Here is a 15,509-nt window from a genome sequence, read left to right as displayed (position 1 = left end):
CCTCCCCCCCCCCCCCCGTCCCGGTATTTCCGGGACCCCCTTTGTCAGCCCTGGGCACAGACAGAGCCTCTTTGTTTTCTGGGCTGCAGCTGCGGGCGCCCCGTGGCCTTGGAGCTGGTCCCCACCTGCTCAGAGTGGCTACTCAAGGCCAGGGGAGGGAGCTGGGCCATCCGTGATGGTAGCCATGCCCACCCCTTGCGAACACTTGGTGGGAGGTGGTGAGCAGACAGAAGGTTCTAGATCTTGGGCTCTGCCTGGAGCACTGGGCAGCCCAGTCCAGAGGCTGGGCAGGCAGAGGGACCTGGAGGAGACAGATAGGAGGCAGAGGCCCCAGGAGTGGCAAGAGCCTGGGGGGTACCCCAGAACCCTGAATCCCTGTGCCCAGGCTCTGCTTAGGCACCTAGTTCAGACAGGCTGGTGCCAGACAGCTGGCAGGGCCTTGTGTTTGTGTTGGAAGCCCTGCAGGAGCCCTTCCCTTGACCCAGCCACCCCCGCAGCATTGTGGGGCAGCAGAGATGCAGAAGCCTCTGAGAGGGACAGGAAGGGCCTGTGGTTGCTCTCCTGGCCGGGGGTCCTCACTCCAGGTGGCATGTTGGGAGTCAAGGGGAGCTTGCATGGCTCAGGGCAGCTTTACATCCAGGAAAATGGGGAACCCTACAGGCCAGGACCCATAGGGCTTCGAGATCCAGAGAACCTAGATCCACCCTAGACTTCTAGCCAGAGACCTCCAAGGGCTGTGCATGCTGTTAGTCCTGCCATAGAGGCTGGGGAGGGAGACAGTGCAAGTGCCAGGCTGTGACTGGCATCCTGGAGTCCCAGCCGGGGGCTTGAGGGAACCCCACATAAGCAGATTCTAAATGCCCCCCCCGTTCTGGGGGTCCCTTACTTGCTGGCATCTAAAATGGCTGTGGCTAGCGGCCAGGGCAGCCCAAGCTGGGGGGGGGGTGGCATATCACCCTCTCTGCCCTATGAGGTACAGACCCGGGGCTACACCATTGTCCAGAGGTGTCAGTAGATTCCTACAAGTTGCCAGTGTTGCTGGGTAGCTAAACCCAAAATGCGTGTAGTTGGGCAGAATTTCCAGCATCCCTTCAAAGCAGGGCCCAATGCTGAGCCCCGTGTCCTTGCCTGGGAGACCGGGGTCACCCCAGCACTGAACGAGCAGACGCCCCAGCTGCCAGCCTTTGCGTTTGCCCATCCCCTGCCCCAGGCAGCAGCCATGCCTTCCAACCCCTCCCTCGGGACAGCCACGAGGGTGGTGCAAGGCAGGGGGCGTCCACCCCGGGACCCTGGAGGAGGAGCAGGCCGGGAGGGTGGGCCTAGCCGGCGCCTGGTACATAGTAGGTGTTCCATAAATGTTTATTGAATGAATGGAGGCCGTGCAGGCAGAGGCAGCCGGGCATGCGCAGGCACTGTGGCAGAGAGCGGGTCCCGTGGAGTCGGTGAGTAGTGCCCAGCGGCTGTGGTCCAGCCAGCGGGGGAGGACAAGGCCAGGTGGGGGAGGCAGGGCCAGAGGGAGTGGCCGGGTCCTGGGGAGGTGATGCCATCCCAGGTGGGAGGGGGAGGAAGGGAGGCAGACCCCTGAGTAGCCTGGAGGGGACTCTTTGGTGACTCTAGTGTAGACTCGTCTGCAGGGCCTCTCAGGAAGCTGTGTCTGGGCCGGTGGGCGGCTGGCCTGGGCTCGAACTGGCCTCCCTGGGGTGCTGGCTACGGCCAGGGTCTCAAGGAAAACTCCATCCTCCTCCCTGTTTCCATGGTGATCAGGCCATGGCCAGGGACCCCCTGGAGCAGAAAAGGGTCCGATGAACTCAGGGGGCCTAGTGGGCAGGGGCAGAGGCCTCGTGGTGGGCCTGGCAAGCCCAAGGAACCCATGTGCATGGCCCGTCTCAGAGCAGAGGAGGAGGCGGAGGCCCTCCTTGCCAGCCCACGCCCCTCCCGAGGCGTGGACAGCGAGGCCCGGCTCTCAGCCTGGAGGCTGGGGAGGGGTGTGGTTTTCCCCAGGCCCAGAACGGTTGGGTGTGGGTTGGGTGTGCAGGGCCTGCTGGGGCAGATGGCTGTTGCCCAGGGTGAGCCCAGGTCTGCAGTCCGTTTCTCCCAGCCAGCTCAGCACGCAGGAGGACACAGAGATGGAGCTGGGCGCATAGGCGCTGAGGGCAGAGGCCGACTCTCTGGGGACGCCCGGCCTGCAGGCTGCAACTAATGAGAGCTGATGGGACGGGATGAGTCCTACACAGCCGGGCCTGGAGCAGCCTGGGGCCTTCTGAGGGCGTTGGCTGACTGGCAGCTGCGATGTCATTGCCCAGACCCCAGCAGGAAGTACCTGGGGTAGCCCAAGAGCAGGGGAAGGCCTTCAGCTCAGGCGTGTGGGTATCACGGGGGCCTGCTCGCGCAGCGTTGTGCGTCAGCCCGGGACACCGTGCTGGATTTGTCATAGAACAGGAAGCTTCTAGCAAGCAGACGGGGGGATGCAGATTCCCTGGCTCCTGGAAGTGTGGGAGCTATGAGAACCCGGGATGCCCATAGTTACAAGTGCCCAGCTTGGGCTAGCCTGGGCCCTGGCTGTGTGATCTTGGGCAGATCCTGTGTGAGCCTCAGTTTCCTCATCTATAAAAGGAGAAGAAGCATTATAAGGCCGCAGAGGAAGGCCAGGTTCCTTCTCTCCCTGCCTCCCTCTGTTTCCCCCCCTCCCTTTCTTCCTTCCTCCCTCTCCCCTTCTTTCCTTCTTTTTGTGGTAGTCTTGGAGATTGAACCCAGGGCCTAGGTATTGTCCCTGAGCTTTTCTGCTCAGGGCTGGCCCTCTACCCCTTGAGCCACACCTCCACTTTCAGCTTTTGGGGGTTACTTGGAGATAAGAGTTTCACGGAGTTTCTTGCCCATGCTGGCTTTGAGCCACAATCCTCAGATCTCAGCCTCCTGAGTAGCTAGGATTACAGATGTGAGCTGCTGGCGCCCGGCTAGGTGAGCAGGAGCAGCTATGAGCATTGGGGTTCGTACACTGGTCCCATGTACCCAGCCTGCTCTGTCTGAGCCTGCGGCAGGCCTGGGAAGGGAGCAGGGGCGATGCCAGCCCTGTCTGCACTGGTGGTTTAGTAAGGGGGAAGCAAGAGATGATCAGCACTCCAGGCCCCGGGGTGGTGCTGAGAGGACCACGCCTAGCGTTGACTGAAGAGGGCGTTATCTGAGCCTCAGAGCCGGGCAGTCATTGCACAGAGATCTGAATGAAGCAAGGCAGTTGGTTGTAGGGACACTGAGGTGACCTGCCAGGTGACCATCCCTTCCCTGAAGCCGTGCCTTTAGAAAGCTGTACAAGGAGAAGGGTTCAATTTCCTTATCTGTACAATTAGGCCCTAGCCATGCAGGGTCGATGTCAGATTCAAGGGTTGGAGGTAAGCATGGCAGACAAGATACTTACCATACAAAGGACTGCCATTGACCCCTAACTTGAGCCCAGAGTGGTTAATCACTGTGTCTACCTCATGCAGCTCAGGCGTCCATGCCAGGATTTCTCTTCTCCAATATCCGTGTTTTTTCTCTCTCCCCTGCAGCTGGAGCACACTACCTGATATCCACTTAACTTAGCAAGCAGTAGTTTAGTAACAAAGTGCCACATCCCACTTCACAAATGAGAGGAGGCTTTGGGACCCAGGAGGTAGAGGCCTCCTAATTCTGGGTAATGTCCAGTACCTGAATGGGGACTGTGGCTTCTGCTGGCTGGCAGAGCTGACAGGCCCACCGAGGAAGGAGTCCAGGCTGGACAGAGAGCTGAGGACACAGACTGACTCTCCCCCTCCGGCTCCCCTGAGCTGATGGGTGTCCCCTCACCCACAGCAGAAGCAGAGGCAGCGGGGTCTGTGGGATCTCCTGCCCTGCTTGACTTCCCAGGGACCTTGAGTGGCATCATCTCCTCTCACAGGGGCAGACTGGCTCAGAGGGGCCCAGAGGCTCACTCGAGGTCAGTATACTCCAGCTTCCGCTTTGGCCAGGTCCAGCCCTCAGGCTGACCCTGCCCTGCAGGGTGACCTGGAGCCTGAGTGCAGGGGCACCCCAGTGTGGGGTGATGAGGATTCCCCACAGGGCGGCCCTCGGCGCCAAGCTCACTGCTGTCCCCCCTTGCACAGGTGATTGGAGGGTATTGGGGTTCAGAAGGTGCGGGCTGGTCAGGTGGGGATTGGCTTCCCTCCTCTCCTGGCCTCGGTTTCCCTGTGAGGGGCTGGGATTGGGCTGAGCCAGGGCTCTTCCTCTTTCCCCATTGGAAGGTTCTGGGGGCCTGGAGCCACGTGGCACCAGTCAGGAAGGGCGTAGCTGCAGTTGGGTCATCCTGGAGGAGGCTGGCATCTGTCCAGGGGTTTGGAGGCACCTGGCCCGGCTCAGCGCTGCCCTTCAGAGCGGCCCATGCTAGGCAGTGCTGCTGTCACTTCTCTCTGCTCTCTGTTCAGAGATGTCCCCATGGCCAGCCAGACTGGCAACCAGGGGCCCCGCTCTGCCCCCATGCTGCACCGGCCTGGCCCGTGCTGCCTGCCCATGCTGGCTTCCCCCGTGGCCGCTTAGGGCCTGGGCAATGTGGAGGCCCTGCTCCCAGAGGTTACTTCCCGTGGCTCCCCTCTCTCTCTGGCTCATCCCAGGTTGCGTTTTAGGGGACTCAGCCAGGTCTAGATTGGGGGGACAGCAAGTGCATGAGAGCCCTCCCCACCCCCCAAGTCTGTCCTCCAGCTGGCTGTGACCAGCTTCTCCACCTCTGACGCTGCATCTGTCTCTTCCTCTGCTTTCCCGCTTGGCTTTCCTGTTACTGTTGCTTTCCTTCCTCCTCTTGGTCCCCAGGTGGGTCATGGGTGAGGCCAGCCCCTACCCCCCACCCCTGATGTCACAGGAGAAGGGGGTGACCTTGTCTGTGCCACCCATGGGACCCTCTCCTCCCAGACCTGCTGGCTCAGCCCCTCCCCCACTGTGCACCTGTGCGGGGATCCGGGCAAAGCTGGGCTGGGGGCCAGTGCTGCTGTCAGCACCTTTTTGGCCTCCTTGTCCCCCTCCCCGGCTGCACCAGGCCTCGATGGGTGGTGGGCAGGAAGCCCAGGGATGGGACAGGGCAGCTGACGTACATGGGACAGGGTGAGTCACGGAGAAGGTGAGAGCCAAGCCGGGCTGGGGCCCAGAAGCAGCAGCAGAGGCCCCTGCAGGGTCACCTTGAGGGCCTGGGGCAGAGCTCTGCGTCTGAGCTGGCGGGGCCTGGCCCTCTGGCCACTCTGGTCTGTTTGGAATTTTGGTGTGTGCCAGTCCTGGGGCCTGAACTCGGCCTGAGCTCTGTCCCTTGGCTTTTTATGTTTTTGGCTCAATACCATCATCATCACCAGCCACTTGAGCCACAGCTCCATTTCTGGCTCTTGGGTTGTTCATTGGCGTTAAGAGTCTTTCGGATTCTCCTCCATGGGCTGGCTTTGAACTGTCATCCCCAGATCCTCTCGTGAGTAGCTGGGATTACAGGTGGGAGCCACTGGCGCACAACCCCGTCTGTCTGGGGGGAAGGAGAAGGGGAGGAGCAAGCTGGAGCAGGATTGGCTGTCATGTACGTCACCCCTGGCCTCTTCCTGTACCCTAACCCGGGCTGTACCTTTCAACCAGTTTTGCAGGTACCCCCCGGGGTACCCGTGTGCTTCACCACGTCATATCTGTCAGGCAGGGGCTTGCCTGCAGTCCTGAGAGCCCCCAACTCTCACGCCTCTCCCCGCCAGCCGCCTGCCAGCATGTACCCCTGGAGCTTACCATGTGCGTCCTGTGCACACCTGGGCACGTGTGCCCCTGGCATGTGTCAGCACACCTTGAGCCTGCCTGTGTTTGCACCTGCACACCAGGGTGGCTGCTGGTGACTGCAGATGGAGGAGATGCCTCCGCTCCCCATGTCCCCCTGGCCACCCTTTGGAGGGGCCCCAGGGTTCCCTGGAGCCATGTGTCTTTCCTGGCACCTGCTGGCCAGCCAGCCCTGTGACCACCCCCTCCCCGCGAGCTGGCCCTGTGGGAGGCAGGAGTGGGAGGCCAACCTCCTCTGTCACCCCTGCCTGCCCAGCCGCCTGCCATGCAGCCCTCTGTGGACCTGCTGCTCCTTGCCGCCTGCCAGCCCCCATCTGCCTGGGACCTCTCTGGCTTTCTCCCCTGCACTGTGCCCCTCTTCTGCTCTACCTCTGGCGTTCCAGGCTGTGAATTGGTTTCCCTTGACAGTAGTTTAATTTTTTCTCCTCCAAAGCCCTTCTCTCCTGGAGTTCCCCAGGGTGGGGGAGAAGTGGAAAGTGGAGGGGGCTCTTGTGATGTCCCCAGCTTTCTTTGTGGGTTTTTCTGACCATCCTGGGCCTCCTCCAGGCAGGAGGAGGAGGTTGGACGGTGCCTCAGAGCCCAAGGAGGGAGCTGGAGTCAGGCCTGGCTGTGGAGCTGTATTTAGCTCGCCGTGGTGACCAGTCTAACACCCCCTGGGCCTGGGGCTCAGTCTCCTGGCTTGGAAGGTGAGGGTGGATCCAGAAGTTCTGTGGGTTGATACTGCACCCCCATGCCTCACTTGGCCCAGGCGGCCTGACTTCCTCAACCAGCAGGTCCAACCTCCTTCATGCGTGTGGGAGCAGAGATGGTGAGGTTGGCCTGTCCGGTCAGGGTGTGTGGATGGAGCCCCAGGACTCCTGGCTCCTGCTGGCAGTGCTCCGGTGTCTTTGAAGCCTTGAGCCTGGCCCAAGCTGTGCTGGGTTACTTGGGACCAGGCCCTGTCCTTCTCCGAGCCTCTGGTTCTCCAAGTACAGAAAGGCAGGTGGGACTTCAGCCAGGTTATATTGGAAGCCTGAGGCTTCTGCGCCGGATTGTGGGGGGGCACTCCTGGGAAAATCACGCTGAGGGATCTTTCTGGATTTTCTGACTCTCGTCCCCCACCCTCCCCTCAGCTGCACTCCAGGATGAGCTGTCCCAGCCTTCCTCCTGTGGAGTCCCCAGCCCCAATCCCCCTGCATGGGGGGTAGGGGCCCCCCCAGCCAACATGCTGTGTTCCCCACCCCCATGGAAGCTGAGACAAGGGAATTATTTTTGGAACAAGAGCAGTTACACAACAAATGAATTATTTATCTCTGGGCCCAGAGAACGGAGGCATTTCGCTGGGTTCTTAATTCTTTATCCGGATTCGGGGTGCCCACTTGGGTGTGTCACCTGTGCGCACGCCTGCCTGTCGTGTGTACAGATGGTAGGTGCGCTCGCATGTGCGTGCGTGTACGTGTGTGCGGGTGTGTGTGCGTGTGGCTCAGGTAAGAACATGGGCTCCGTGCTGGCCGGGAGGTGAGTCCAGGCACCAGTGCACGGGGGTGTCTGGGGCAGCGCGTGTACGTGTACCTGTGCCCCCCTGTGTCTTCTTTCTCTGCCTCGGTCCCCAGCCGGCCCCTCTCCCACCCCAGCTGGGCCAGGCTACCCGGCCCTCAGGTCCCTGCTCCCCTCTTGACGCCTTTCAGCCCACCCCTTTGTCTAGCAGGGACCCTAGGGTGTACCCACTGCACAGAGGAGGAGGGATTGGGGGGCCTGTGCTGGAGCCTGGCGGGGGGGGGCTGCTCTGAGCCCCCCACTGATCCATCACCCCCCCTCCCTCTCCGTGTTGCCTTTCAGGAACCAGGTGACAGATGGGTGTCTTCCTTCCTGCCCCCGTCTCTCTCGCTACCCCCCAGAGCCACACTCCTGTCTCCTGTGGAAATCGTCTGACGCTCTGAGCCAAGAACCCGAGGAGGAAGGCCAGGAGGGAGAGGGAGAGGAAGTCAAGGCCTGGCACCCTGTGTGTTTCCCTCACAGGAGCCAGGAACGCCCTCCCCTTCCCCATCCTCTCTCTAGGGCACCGGCCGGGCCCAGCTTGCCTGGAGCCCCTGTGTTGGGGGTTGCCCCCAAGATGGTGGCAGCCCCCGGGAGGACTGTGCCCCGGGTCCCAGCTTCCTGCCACTAGATCCTCCCACGCTTGGGCCTGCCAGGGGGCCGAGGCCGGCGCCATGCTGCGCCTGGGGCTGTGCGCGGCAGCCTTGCTGTGCGTGTGTCGGCCGGGCGTGGTGCGCGCGGACTGCTGGCTCATCGAGGGGGACAAGGGCTACGTGTGGCTGGCCATCTGCAGCCAGAACCAGCCGCCCTACGAGACCATCCCGCAGCACATCAACAGCACGGTGCACGACCTGCGGCTCAACGAGAACAAGCTCAAGGCCGTGCTGTACTCCTCGCTCAACCGCTTCGGGAACCTCACGGATCTCAACCTCACCAAGAACGAGATCTCCTACATCGAGGATGGCGCCTTCCTGGGCCAGTCCAGCCTGCAGGTCCTGCAGCTGGGCTACAACCGGCTCAGCAACCTGACGGAGGGCATGCTGCGTGGCATGGGCCGCCTGCAGTTCCTCTTTGTGCAGCACAACCTCATCGAGGTGGTGACGCCCGCCGCCTTCTCCGAGTGCCCGAACCTCATCAGCATCGACCTCTCTTCCAACCGCCTCAGCCGTCTGGACGGCGCCACCTTCGCCAGCCTGGCCAGCCTCATGGTGTGTGAGCTGGCTGGCAACCCGTTCAACTGCGAGTGTGACCTCTTCGGTTTCCTCGCCTGGCTCGTGGTCTTCAACAACGTCACCAAGAACTACGACCGCCTGCAGTGCGAGTCGCCCCGCGAGTTCGCCGGTTACCCGCTGCTCGTGCCCCGGCCCTACCACAGCCTCAACGCCATCACCGTCCTGCAGGCCAAGTGCCGCAACGGCTCGCTGCCCGCCCGGCCCGTGAGCCACCCCACGCCCTACTCCACCGACGCCCAGAGGGAGCCCGACGAGAACTCGGGCTTCAATCCCGACGAGATCCTCTCGGTGGAGCCGCCGGCCTCGTCCACCACCGACGCCTCGGCGGGCCCAGCCATCAAGCTCCACCACGTCACCTTCACCTCGGCCACCCTGGTGGTCACCATCCCCCACCCGTACAGCAAGATGTACGTCCTGGTCCAGTACAACAACAGCTATTTCTCCGACGTCATGACGCTCAAGAACAAGAAGGAGATCGTGACCCTGGACAAGCTGCGCGCGCACACCGAGTACACCTTCTGCGTGACGTCCCTCCGCAACAGCCGCCGCTTCAACCACACGTGTCTGACCTTCACCACGCGGGACCCCATCCCCGGCGACCTGGCGCCCAGCACCTCCACCACCACGCACTACATCATGACCATCCTGGGCTGCCTCTTCGGCATGGTGTTGGTCCTGGGCGCCGTGTACTACTGCCTGCGCAAGCGCCGCCTGCAGGAGGAGAAGCAGAAGTCCATCAACGTCAAGAAGACCATCCTGGAGATGCGGTACGGGGCCGACGTGGACGCCGGCTCCATCGTGCACGCTGCCCAGAAGCTGGGCGAGCCCCCCGTCCTGCCCGTGGCCCGCATGTCCTCCATCCCCTCCATGATCGGGGAGAAGCTGCCCGCCTCCAAGGGGCTGGAGGCCGGCTTGGACACCCCCAAAGTGGCCACCAAAGGCAACTATATTGAGGTCCGCACGGGTGCCGCTGGGGACGGCCTGGCGCGGCCCGAGGATGACATTCCGGACATTGAGAACGGCCAGGGCTCGGCCGCCGAGATCTCCACCATCGCCAAGGAGGTGGACAAGGTCAACCAGATCATCAACAACTGCATCGACGCCCTCAAGCTGGACACGGCCTCCTTCCTGGGCGGCGGCAGCAGCGGTGGGGATCCCGAGCTGGCCTTCGAGTGCCAGTCCCTCCCTGCGGCGGCCGCAGCAGCTGTGGCGGCCGCCGCCTCCACAGTGACGGCCACCCCGGGGGCCCTGGAGCGGCCCAGCTTCCTGTCGCCTCCCTTCAAGGAGAGCAGCCACCATCCACTCCAGCGCCAACTCAGCGCCGACGCCGCCGTGAGCCGTAAGACCTGCAGCGTGTCCTCCAGCGGCTCCATCAAGAGCGCCAAGGTCTTCAGCCTGGACGTGCCCGACCACCCCGCGGCCACAGGACTGGCCAAGGGCGACTCCAAGTACATCGAGAAGGGCAGCCCCCTCAACAGCCCGCTGGATCGGCTCCCGCTGGTACCCACAGGCAGCAGCGGGGGCAGCAGCGGGAGCGGGGGCGTCCACCACCTGGAGGTGAAGCCGGCTTACCACTGCAGCGAGCACCGGCACAGCTTCCCGGCCCTCTACTACGAGGAGGGGACGGACAGCCTGAGCCAGCGCGTGTCCTTCCTCAAGCCGCTCACCCGCTCCAAGCGGGATTCGGCCTACTCGCAGCTCTCCCCCAGACACTACTACTCAGGGTACTCCTCCAGCCCCGAGTACTCGTCCGAGAGCACGCACAAGATCTGGGAGCGCTTCCGGCCCTACAAGAAGCACCACCGGGAGGAGGCGTACATGGCCGCCGGCCACGCCCTGCGCAAGAAGGTCCAGTTCGCCAAGGATGAGGACCTGCACGACATCCTGGATTACTGGAAAGGGGTCTCGGCCCAGCAGAAGCTGTGAGCCTCTCTCCTCCCTGGTGAGGTTGGAGGGGGAGGGCTGGGGCATTGGGCGGGGGTGGGGGAGGATGGGTCCCCCCCACCCCAGGCAATGGCTGGGGGGGGGGGCTGGGGAACAGAACGAGGGGCCCAGGCCGAGACGCAGACGCACACGCACACCCGCACGCACGCACCCATGCACACACCTGACCACCACCTGACTGTGAACAAACCAACACCGGACAGTAACGGACAGGAAAACAAAGACACATTTCTTTCCTTAAAGTTTACAAACTGGTACCGCAAACAGTCGTCTTTACTGTGCTGTAGCCTAGGGGCCATGCTGGGGCGTGCGGGCAGGGGCCGGGCGAGGAGGCCAGAACACCATGTGGGGGTGGGGCCAGCGACAGGTTTAGTGGGGTTGAGGAGATGGGGCTAGGGCTGGACCAAAGCCACAGCAGAGGGGGCTTCCCGAGCTAGGGGACAGGTCACCTAGGAGAGGACAGGGGCTGGTCCTTGGGCCTCCCACATGGTGGGTGGCCGGCCCAGAGAGAAACCATGACAGCTGCAGGTCACACAGCAGACTCAATGGGGTCATCTTGCTGCCTGTGACCCCCCCCACTGTTCCCCCTGCCCCCTGGGGTTCCCACATCATTTACCTACCACCCTTTCCAAAGCTGTGGGCTCTTGGGGCTGGGGGGTGGAGAACCAGACAGGTGCTTTTCCTTTCTAGAAAGGCCCTGGAGTGCCCTCAGAGGAAGGGACTGGGGGTACCTGGGAAGGAGAGGGGTCCCGCTAGCAGGCGAGGGTCAAGAGGCCAGGGCGTGAGACCCCGACCTCCTTTAAGTGTCTTCCAAGTAGCCTTGGAGCTGCCTGGGAGTGGGGGGTGGGCAGGCTAGCCCCCCAGCATCTCAGGTGCAGGCCCCCCACACCCTGCTCCAGCATCTCTGGGCCTCCAGGACTCCTACCTGCCCTTGAAGGGCAACCTGGAGAGGGTATGGAATGGGGGGGGGCTTTTTGCCTGCACCCCACACCCTGCACCTCCATCTATCTGATCCCCCCCACTGCAGGGTCATGGAGCAGAGTCTCAGCGTGCCCAGAGAAAGGAGAGGAACCCCCATCTCCGTATCACCCCCCTTGGCCCGAGAGGCTCTCATGTTTCCATGGAAATGGCCACCCCCTCTTTCTGACCCCCATCCAACATCGAACAAAGCACAAACAGTGAGGTTCCCCCCCCCCGCCAGCTGGCAAGGGTGGGGGGGGCAGACTGGGTTCCTCGCCCCTCCCCCTCCCAGCTAGCCCATCACTATGGCAACCCGGTGCCTGGCAGTTGGTGCCCAGAGCATCCAACCGTTGGGCTCTGGGGTTCTGTCCGTGTGGGCGGTGGCAGAGGGCGGCAAGGAGGCTGGGGCCACTGTTCTCAAGAGCTAGGGGGATTCGAGGGGACAAGCCTCGGGATGTGGGGGGTGAAGCCGGAGTCCCGAACCCGAGGTCTTCATTAGTGAGGATGCTGAACTTGATCCCTCGGCCTTCTAGTGGGCAGTGGCCCAGGGGGCGATGGGACCAGCTGAGGGTCAGCTGTGCCGAGTCTCTGTACCCTTAGGCTCTCTACCCTTCCATAGATGCCCAAACGTGGCCTGCCACTCATTTGGGCTTCTTGAGAGGGAGCAGGGTGTCTGGGGGGGTGACGAAGAAAGCTAGCACTGTCCCTGAGGACTGGGTCCCTGGGGACACTGCCCACCTGCCTGCTGGGGGCAGGGGCTGATGGAGGGCTGGGCGGGCCTGACTGCACACCTGTCACGTCCACTTTGGGGCTGAGCTGAATCCAGGACTCACTTTGGGGGGGGGGTGACATTTGCAGAGAAGACTGTTCTTAGGGGAGAAGAGGGGGGTTTGGCTAGCCTGGCTACACAGAGCAGACCTCCCCCCTGCTCCCAAACCTGCCCTCAAAGCCCCCATACCCGGCTGGCAAAACCGAGAAGGCTACCACCGGCAGGCAGAGAAGCCGGTGACGGGAGAGGGCACATTTCTTGTTATAGCTGCATGATGATTTTACTGTATTTTTCTGAACAAACATCTGTCGTGTTTGTGCCGGTTTGTCCAGATCCCCGCCATTCTCTCTCCCGTCCCCTCCGTTTTTGATCTGAGCAGCTCTTGAACCCCAGGGAGGGCCAGCTCTACAGTTGACCCCAAACAGGTGCCATCACACATCGCTGCCCCTCCCCTGCCTCCTTCCCGTCTCTCCATGGCCACTTCCTCCCCCTTCCTCACCCCTCCTCCCAGCCCGGGGAGCGCTGCCCCAGAGAAGTCCCCTTGAGTGTCCATCTCCAAGAGGAAGGGCCAGCGAGGGTCCCCTTGTTAGTACCTTTCCCCATTTTGCAAAGAAGTTAGTAGATCCCTCAAAGAGGCATCTCACAGTCTGGTGGGACTGAGGTGGGGGACTTTATGGAGAGGCTTGGGGAGCTGTGAGGGAAACCGCAGGAGGCAGGCAGTGTACCTAGGGGCCTGGCTTTGCTGAGGAGGGGGGAGCTGTTCCCAGGAAATGTCCCCAGCAGGTCAGCTCTGTCCTCGCTATTCTGCCATCATTCCTGGTTGAAGATGACCTATAAAACCTTCAGAGAGAGGCCATCTCCCCAGTAGAACCCCCACATGAAAGAGCCTCAGCCCCCCCCCCCCCCCCGGCAGCGACAGCGGCAGGACAGGACAGGCTTCCTGAGGAAGGGGCTGGTCTCAGATGATCTGACTTCAGACCCAGCATGGACTTGGGGCATCAGGGGAGGAAGAAAAGGGCCACAGAAAGGGACAGGAGAGGCTCAGGTAGAAGGGGGCGCTGGGGAGATAATGGATGCTGCTGTACGCAGCCTCCTGCTCGGGACCCTGCAACTTGTTGGTGCCTGGCAGAGAGCCACTGGGGAGGGCTGTTCCCTGAAGTGGCGCCCAGGGCCTACTGTCTCCTGGCAGGCACGGGTGAGCCTTCCAGAAACAGCTAATAGCCTTCCAGAAGGGAAAAGCAGGGGTGTGGCGGGAAGGTAGACAGGTTTTTATTAGACGTGTGGGAGGATGGGATGAGCCAACTGCCTGTGCAGGTCGCAAGCCCCAGAGCGCAGAGGGGCTGGGAAGGCTAAGGCCGGACAGCCCACAGGGGCCTGCACAGGGCAGTGGAGAGAAGCAGACCGTCCCTAGTTTTCCAAATAGAAGCCACTCACGCCCCCACTCTGGGAAATGTAATGCAGTGGGACAAAAACATAGGACAGGGAAGGAAAGAAATCTAGTGTGGAGAAACCAGTTCACGACAAGGGCTGAGGCCAAGAGGGGGACAGATGGGGACAGCAGTGACCAGTCCCGCTTCTGAGGGGCCCTGGTTCAGCACAGAGAAAGGTGGGGAGCGTTTCCCGGCCATGGGCTCTGTGCAGAGAATTAAAACAGAGGTGACAAGCAATAGAGCTTCACCCGCCAGGAGCCAGTGGCTGAGGTGAAGGAGCTAGCTGTCCCCAAGTCCCCTGCTTAGTGGCACTTGGGAGACTGGCACCTTGGAAGCATCTTTCCAGGACTGGGGCAGGGGGAAGGGGACTCTCACAGGGGAGAGGCTTTGCCCGCTGAACCCAGTACAAAGATTGGGGTGGTCTCTCCATACCCCAATACTATTTCTCTCTGGCACATCCATGCTCCACAGCCTTCTCAGCCCCAGGAAGACGGGACCTCTCCCCCCACCCCCACCTGACACCTTCCCTGACCTATATCTTGCCATCTCTCAGACAGATTCAGTGTCCTGCCCCCCTCCTCCAGGCAGCCACCCCTGCCAGACAGTAGGTAGGGATGAGGGGGGGGGGCGGCGCTGGGTGGGCAGGGGACCTGGACCTCTCTTCCTCATCCCTTTTCATCTTCCTCAGGAGCCATCAGCACCCAAGGGGCAGCTGTGGCCTGGCACCTGGTTTGAGCCCTGCAGAGCTGGGCTGGGGCCCTGAACTCTGAACCTGTGAACACGGGCTGTGTACGAACCTTTCCTTCCCTCTGGGGGCCTTGAACTCCCTTTTCTTTATGAGGGTGACTTCATTTTATTTTCTCCTCCATCTGCCTCTCCTCCCCCCACCAACTTCCTGTTTTAAACTGAATGGCACGAAATTGTTTTCCTCAACTTGAGATCCCTGTATGGAGAGAATCAATTTCTATATTTGCAATAAATTTCTTATTTAAACAAGCGAGCTAAGGTTGGTGTGAATGAATGTTGTCCCCTTTCCCATTACTTCTTTACTGAGACTAAATTGGGGGTGGGGAGTCTACTGGCCAAAGCAAAGAGAAAAAAAAAAAGCAGCCTTTGGGCAGGCAGCAAGAATCTAGGGGTGCTTTACAGGAAGCTGTACCTCCCACATCTCACGTGCCTGGCGGGCCGAGGACCAGGTGCCATTTTGCGGGCCGAAGCCCTGCACAGAGACGCCCCATCTCAGTAGCTTCAAGGAGCAGCTGTTCTAGTTAAAAACTGTCAACCCCAGTGGTCCTAACCTGGCCTCCCTCCCGCTGCCACTGTGGGGCCAGGCCTCCAGGGACTCCTGGCTCCTTGGCCTGGCACCTGTGCTGGGCCCCTCCCTGGGGGGCCCTCCACCCCTGCTGCCCTCTCAGCTCTGGGCCACTTCTGGCTCCTTCAAGAATCAGGAGATTGTGGCGCCTGGCTTACCAGAGCAGGGTTACAGAGGCAAGGGGACGGAGTTAGTCTCCAGGAGGGAGGTGACAGGTGGCGCTCAGCCATGGCAGCCCTGGGTCATGCAGCTGCAACCCGGGGTTGCGCATGCATGCATGCACGCCTCTGCAGGGCTGGCGGCATGTGGCTAGCCTGCTCCTTTCCTGCCTACACTGGCTGATAGGGTTGTGGGGCAACCTCAAGGCTGAGGGCCCGGCACCCTCTGGCTGACTGACCCCCACAGTTGCCCAGCCAGCCCGTGGCCACTGCAGCTGGCTTGTCTCCTAGCACTTCTTCCACATAGCTACCATTCTTCTTCTAAGGGGATTTCTGGTGGACGTGGATCAGAGGAAAAGAGGGGGACACACTGTGAGAGGCTTCAGG

At 61.7% G+C, this 15,509-nt stretch overlaps 1 protein-coding gene across 1 annotated transcript; it reads left to right on the top strand.

The window, feature by feature from the left end:
* The first annotated feature begins 516 nt into the window (after positions 1 to 516).
* On the top strand, positions 517 to 10,498 carry Elfn2 (extracellular leucine rich repeat and fibronectin type III domain containing 2). Its single transcript, XM_090328656.1, has 2 exons — positions 517 to 1,442; positions 7,621 to 10,498. The coding sequence occupies exon 2, from the start codon at positions 7,992 to 7,994 to the stop codon at positions 10,473 to 10,475; it is 2,484 nt and encodes an 827-aa protein (XP_090184782.1). The 5' UTR covers positions 517 to 1,442; positions 7,621 to 7,991; the 3' UTR covers positions 10,476 to 10,498.
* The last annotated feature ends 5,011 nt before the right edge of the window (positions 10,499 to 15,509 follow it).

Source organism: Megascapheus bottae, chromosome 2, assembly GCF_031878675.1.
Source record: "Megascapheus bottae isolate mThoBot1 chromosome 2, mThoBot2.hap1, whole genome shotgun sequence".
NCBI classification, from domain to species: Eukaryota; Metazoa; Chordata; class Mammalia; order Rodentia; family Geomyidae; genus Megascapheus; species Megascapheus bottae.
The sequence above is the reverse complement of the archived record's forward strand: the minus strand, read 5'-3'. Positions and strand labels throughout refer to the sequence as shown.